Source organism: Danio aesculapii, chromosome 15, assembly GCF_903798145.1.
Source record: "Danio aesculapii chromosome 15, fDanAes4.1, whole genome shotgun sequence".
Classification (NCBI taxonomy): domain Eukaryota; kingdom Metazoa; phylum Chordata; class Actinopteri; order Cypriniformes; family Danionidae; genus Danio; species Danio aesculapii.
Window position 1 is genome coordinate 11651442 of NC_079449.1, and position 7549 is coordinate 11658990.

Sequence of the window (7549 nt, forward strand, 5' to 3'; positions counted from 1 at the left end):
AACTGCTTCTCTGTAACAAAAAAGGACCCACAAACACTTTACTGTTTTAATTGTAATGCTTTTATTAAAAGATTGAATACATCCTGTAAATAGATCACATAGTGAGTGCATTGATAAATGGTACAGACTTAACCAGCTCAATAAATAAACTTTTTATGCTATTGTGATGATTGCTTCACAGAAAAAAAATAAATGCATTGGAAACTTAAAGTCCACTTTATCTTAATGGGCCTTATGCACAGAAGTGTTTTAAAAACTTCAGCTGAAAAAATATTGTATTACACTAATGGAAATTAAAGAAAAAAATAAGCTCAATGTAAGAGAAAAGCATTAATCGGGGTCATAAAATCATAAGTCTAACACTTATGGAGAATAAAAATCTCTAACCTGACTCAAACCTAAATTAATCTTGTACATTAACGTGGCATCAGCTCAGCCAAAATAAGTGAAAACATTTGCAAAAATCTAATATTGTACGTCCAATATTTAACAAGGTCCAAATAAAAAAAAAATTTCATTCCTAAAGTATGCAAGTTTATTTATTATAATTTTTTGTTGTTGAATAACTACCCATTTACATAATTTAATTTTGAGAAATATAATGTTAAAGTGAAACAAAAAATACTTTAAATGATTAAAATGTCTTTTAAATCACTGTGAAACTAAATTTAGTTACATCCCTACTTGAGTATATTAAATATATTATTGTATTTATAGAATGACTTGGAAAAATAGATTTATAAGAGTATTAAAAATAGCAAAACAGTATGCAATGTTTTGATATGTACATATTTGATCCTGCAGGTGGTGTTAAGTGTGGCAGTTGTAGAGATATGTGCTGCTCAGGCTCCAGTCTGGAGGAAATTCCTGCGTCGGGTGATTCTTCAGGTGCTTCTGCATGGCTGCCAGGCTGCTACAAAACTCCAGGCACAGGGTGCACTGGTATGGGGTGGCACCGCTGTGAGTACGTAGATGCTTGATCATTGCAGAATAGTCACGCGACCGCTGACCACACAGGCGACACTCAAATGGTTTTTCACCTGTAAGAGGGATGAGCAGATGGTTTCATTTCAGTATGACGTTTCAAATTTCTAATCTGAGACCAAATTGAGATTAGTATTGTAATTTTGTGTTAGCTAAAACTGAAGTCATTAAAACTTTAAATAATGTGTTATTGAAGTGGAAAAAACAATCATTAGAATTTTTCTTGGAAACTAAATGGGGAAACTAATTGATTTAATTCAATAAATACTTCATAAACAGTCATATCTATCTATCTATCTATCTATCTATCTATCTATCTATCTATCTATCTATCTATCTATCTATCTATCTATCTATCTATCTATCTATCTATCTATCTATCTATCTATCTATCTATATATATATATATATATATATATATATATATATATATATTTCTATATATATATATTTCTATATAGATATAGATATATATATATTTCTATATAGATATAGATATATCTATATATATGACTGTTTATGAAGTCTTTTATATAGATATAGATATATATATTAGTCCCCCTGAATTATTAGCCCTGCTGTTTATTTTTACCCCAATTTCTGTTTAACGGAGAGAAGATATTTTTCAGCACATTTATAAACATAATAGTTTTAATAACTCATTTCTAATAACTGATTTATTTTATTTTTGCCATGATGACAGTAAATAATATTTAACTAGATATTTTCAAGACACTTCTATACAGCTTAAAGTGACTTTAAAGCTTTAAAGGCTTAACTAGGTTAATTATGCAAGTTAGGATAATTAGGCAAGTTATTGTATTATGATGGTTTGTTCTGTAGACAATGAGAAAAAATAAAGCTTAAAGGGGCTAATAATATTGACCTTAAAATGGTTTTAACAAAAATTAAAAACTGCATTTATTCTAGTCGAAATAAAACAAATAAGACTTTCTCCAGAAGAAAAAAATATTATGCTCTGCTAAACATCATTTGGGAAATATTTATAAAAAAAAAATTCAAAGGGGCGCTAATAATTCTGACTTCAACTATGTGTGTATATATATATATATATATATATATATATATATATATATATTGCAAACAGCTTTATATTGTTTTTCGAGTAGTCGAATTGTAATCAGGTATACAGTAATTGAATGATCAAATGTAAAATAATACTGCATAGTCTTCGTTTTATAAACAATTCATAATAGATTTTATCGATATTAATTTGTCAAAACAGTACAATTTCTTAGGCCTGGATGCTTTTAAAACCCTCAAAAAACACTTGTGAAATTATAAATTATAATCCAGATTCAACATTGCATATACAGTGCTTCCGGAAAGTATTCACAGCACTTCACTTTTTCCACATTTTTTTATGTTAGAGCCTAATTCCAAAAATGGATTAAATTGATTTATTTCATCAAACATCTACACACAAAACCCCATAATGACAATGCGAAAAAAGAATAAGATTTTATTTTACAAAGTAAAAATTTTTTTTTTTAAATTAAGCCATAAAAATTGTGCAGCTACAACAAAAACTGATGTAGAAAGAATTTTTATCTAAATTTTGAATTAGAAAAAATGTCTTTTTTAATAAAAAAATGTTTGTCAACTCAGCTGCATGCAAAACATTTCCATGTAAAATGTGCTTTACTTTAATTACATTTTAACTTTATTTACTAAAATTGAAGCTGCAGTAATATATAAAAAAATAACTAAACTGACAAAAATGTTAAATAAATTGAAATGACAAGTACAATGAATGTCATCTCCATATAAAAAATTGTGACCGTGAAAACACCATGTGCATACGAGGAGTTCAGATGCAAAAACTTCTAATTGCTGTCTGAAATTTTCTCCTAGAGTTAAAAAAAAAACTTATTCGTCACTATAAAAATAAAATTAGTGAGCCTACACACAGGAGTCAGAGAAAAATGCAAATTTTAGAAGAAAATATCTAACAGCATTTAGAGGTTTTTGCATCTGAACTCTTCATATGTTTCATTACATATCTGCATCATCAACTATTGGCCTGGCATGCATAATACAGCATTGTAGTCATTTTCATGGATTCATATTCATATGAACAGGGATTTTTGGAAAAAAAGGTAAACAGCATGAAAAACATTTTCTTGTTAATGTACTTCAATAATCTTTACTTTATTTACAAATTTTAACTTAATGTACTAAAGATGAAGCTGAAATAAAATAAACATGTAAAAAATTTATTAAAAATACAAAATAAAAGCATTCAAAATAATAATAACAAATGTAACTCTAATATTACTAATGGGCTATATGCACACAGCTTTTTAAGTTTCAGCAAGGCAGCCCAATGACTTCAGGTGAAATGTATTTCCATTACAAATTTTTGCCACATTTACAATCAGTTTTTCGTAAAAATCAGTGATCTTCACTGCCTGATAGATATACGATATAAAGTGGGTCTCAGACCGGACAAGAAGCACTGTGTTAAATTAAATTTTTTGGCCATCTCTTTAAAATATGACACTTTATTTTACCCCAGTATTTTTTACACTAGTTTTTACGCTAGCCTGCTGATCCTGATGCTAGATTCTATCATCTCGTTTTATGCTTGAACAACTAAATGAATGCTTAAGTTTGTTTAACTGATTGTATTTTAATTACATTACGATGTCAATGCTGTAAAAGGAACCGTATAAATTTTTAAATAGTCACATAAACCTTTCACCTGATGTTTACCACTGGCTGAAAAACACAAGCTGTGCATGTAGCCCATCAAGACCATGATGTTTATGGTGTTCTTAGGGCTTGAAAATTTTACTTTTTAAGTGTGATATTACAAAATGACAGGATTATCTCTGTGTAAACTACAAAACGGCAACTATGTGAAAAATACTGTATCATACAATTGGCAACTATTGGCCTGGCATGCATATACAGCATTTTAGTCATTTTTATGGATATGAACTGGGAAAAAAAGGTTTGTTTGTATGCATGAAAAACCTTTCAAAGCTTCAAAGGAAAAACATTTCCTCTGTAAGCACATCATTGTCACCTATACATACCCTCAGATTACAGATCTAATCTTGATACTCTGAAACTCAGTGTCCAAATTCTCAGAAAGTGAGATTAACATCTAAATAAGTGCCATTCATTCCTGCACCCATATAGAACTTCTTTATGTAGAGATTTGCTCCAGCGGCATCAAACACATCCAAATAAACAAATCTCAAGGAAATCTGGTGGATTTCTAGAAACTTAAAAGAAGGTGTTGATGGGTTTGAAGGCTGGTTGTACCTGTGTGGACGCGGTGATGTGTGTCCAGCTGGTGTTTCAGGCTGAACCTCTTGCTACACTGTTTGCACTGATAAGGCTTCTCTCCTCCAACAGCCCTCCTGAGGGAGCGCAGAGACCGCCTGTCCCGTCCACCTCGACCGCAGAACTTACACCTGAATGCCATCTCCCCCGAACCTGCCCACAGATCACCACAGAACAACAGTAAGTCAGTCACTATAAATAGTTCTCTGATGTCGCTAAAATCTTGTTTGTGCAGTTTCATTTAAAAAAAACACAGACAATGAAGTTTGAACAGCTTTGTGTAGCCCCTGTAATGTTGAACGCATTGTTCACTTTGTTTAGCTCTTTTTTGCAGTTTCAATTTACGCTTTATGATTGCATTGTTTATTTCAATCTTAAAAATAGACTTTATAAAGCACGCGATAAGACATCTGTATCGAGTTAAATGTCTAAGTGACATTTATTAACAAAGGAACATTTACCGCAAGTTAAACATCTACTTTATGATTTCACATATGCATATATTAAAATATGTACAATAATACACGATTTAATTACATTTTAGCACATTTTTTTGGTAAAACTCATTGATCTGAATGATAGTAGCAAAGGATAAAGATTTAAAATTACAATTACTTTGTATTTTGGGTATCAATAGCTAAAGGTGTTGTTTCAGCCCCCTTTAATCATAAACTGTTAAACTATCAATAAAATAAAATGGATATTTTATACATTATTTAATAAGATATCTGTGGTACTGGTATCCCATAATAACATGTACATCGGTTATTGTTATACCACTTTATTAGGTACACCTGTCTAACTACTTGCTAACGCAAATTTCTAATCAACCAATCGCATGGCAGCAACTCCGTGCATTTAGGAATGTAGACATGGTCAAGACGATCTGCTGCAGTTCAAACCGAGCATCAGAATGGGGAAGAAAGGGGATTTAAGTGACATGGTTGTTGGTGTCAGACAGGCTGGTCTGAGTATTTCAGAAACTGCTGATCTACTGGGATTTGTCACGCACAACTATCTCTAGGGTTTACAGAGAATGGTCTGAAAAAGAGAAAATTTCCAGTGAGCGGCAGGTCTGTTGGTGCAAATGCCTTGTTGATGCCAGAGGTCAGAGGAGAATGGCCAGACTGGTTTGAGCTGATAGAAAGGCAACAGCAACTCAAATAACTACTTGTTACAACTGAGGTATGCAGAGAAGCATCTCTAAATGCACAACAAGTCCAACCTTGAGGCGGATGGGCTACAGCAGCAGAAAACCACAGCGGGTGCCTCTCCTGTCAGCTAAGAACAGATAACTGAGGCTACAGTTTGCACAGGCTGGTGGTGGTGGTGGTATAATGCTGTGGGGGAAATTTTCCTGCCAAACATTGGACACATTAGTACCAACTGAGCATCGTGTCAATGCCACAGCCTACCTGAGTATTGTTGCTGACCATGTCCATCCCTTTATGACCACAGTGTACCCATCTTCTGATGACTACTTCCAGCAGGATAACTCACCATGTCATAAAGCATGAATCATCTCAGACTGGTTTCTTGATCATGGCAATGAGTTCACTGTACTCAAATACCCTCCACAGTCACCAGAGCTCAATCAAATAGAGCTCCTTTGGGATGTGGTGGAACTGGAGATCATGGATGTGCAGCCGACAAATCTGCAGCAACTGCGTGATTCTATCATGTCAACGTGGACCAAAATCTCTGAGGAATATTTCCAATACCTTGTCGAATCTATCTATTGAGGCAGTTTTGAAGGCAAAAAGGGAATAACTCGGTACTAGTAAGGTGTACCTAATAAAGTGGCTGGTGAGTGTATATTCAATTACTTACAAATTCTTAAGAGCGAAAACATTAATAAAAAAGATTGGAAACTAAAATTAAATCTGCAATGTTGCTTCAAACACCTACGTAATCTTAATTATACTAAATGTTTTACGTTTAGTATTTATAACCAGTATAGTAAGCTCTGCGTCACAAAAAATCAAATAAAAGTACTTTAATAATATATAGTGAGCTTTGATATATGTGGTACAGATTGAAAGCAACTCGACACTTCAAATGAAGGCTGTAGAAATTACATTGTTACACCAATAGGTGGCGACAAACAACCACCTAAATGTTTTTCACTAAATAATTCTTCAAAAATGATGAATCTAGTACTAAAACATACAGGGCCCTATCACACACCCTGCACAATACTGCACAGCGCAAGCTTTTTTATTTTTTATTTATTTTTTTTTATTTTCAGACCACCGCATGTATCATTTTCACATTTTGCACCACACTGTTTAAATAGCACATGCATTTGCACCACATTGTGCGCTCATGGGTGTGCTGGTCTGAAACAGAGGTGTGTTAAGGCACATTGCTGGCACATTGTTATTTTGAGTCATCAGAAGTAGACCACTCCATTGACTAACAAAAATCTGGTCTAAAGTTAATGCCACAGGACTTTTGCTATTTAAAGAGTGCAATAGTTATTATGTGGCTATGTGGGTCCAAACCCGCATATATGAGGCTTATTACACACACAGGGATGTACAGCAATACACAGCTTTGTACACATGTGTCTTCTAAGGAGGAGGAGGAGGTGTTTGTGTGTGTCTGTGTGAAAAGAGCAGGTAGACTGTGACGGGCTCCTCGCCAGTTCTTGGAGTTTTTGCTCAATAAAATAGTTTGTCGTCTGTTTTTTTAAGTCCATCGTCTGTATTTACATTCACCCACTGGCAGCCAAAATCCACACCTTACACTATAAATCGTGTATGCACTATAACTACTTGTATATTGTTGATTAGCTGCTGGGCATTTCACTCTGTCTCGCGCTGAAGGCTGTCAGTTTCGACCAATCACAACAGGCTGTCATCGGTCCAATCAGCGCAGATTAGCTTCGCGCTGAGGACGGGTTTGGGTACAAATGAATCGCTGAATGAATCATATGGGAGTCGCTGGGATAATTAGGTAAAAATAAATGCAGATCATACGACCATGAAAGTGTTGTTTGACCTTGCATGCATATTAGACTGTTGTTGGAGACCCTTACAACCTAAATATGACCCTATTTCATGTATAATATGGGCTCTTTAATGCTTAAATGTTTAAAGCACAACCATTTTAGACCATGTGCCAGCGCACAGACCCCTTTTTTCCGTCCATAAAATAGGAAAAGTGGATTGGGATTTCTTTCTTTCTTTCTTTCTTTCTTTCTTTCTTTCTTTCTTTCTTTCTTTCTTTCTTTCTTTCTTTCTTTCTT

The 7549-nt window shown here is 33.6% G+C and overlaps 1 protein-coding gene across 1 annotated transcript in view; it reads right to left on the reverse strand.

Moving 5' to 3' along the window:
- Positions 1-405: 405 nt before the first annotated feature.
- The window catches only part of zbtb32 (zinc finger and BTB domain containing 32), a 19076-nt gene continuing 11932 nt past the window's right edge, over positions 406-7549 (reverse strand). Inside the window, exons 4-5 of the mRNA XM_056474093.1 lie at positions 4279-4521; positions 406-1040 (exon numbers count right to left, since the gene is read on the reverse strand). Of these exons, the coding sequence (XP_056330068.1) occupies positions 811-1040; positions 4279-4521 (473 nt within the window). The 3' untranslated portion in view covers positions 406-810. The remainder of the gene's footprint in view (positions 1041-4278; positions 4522-7549) is intronic.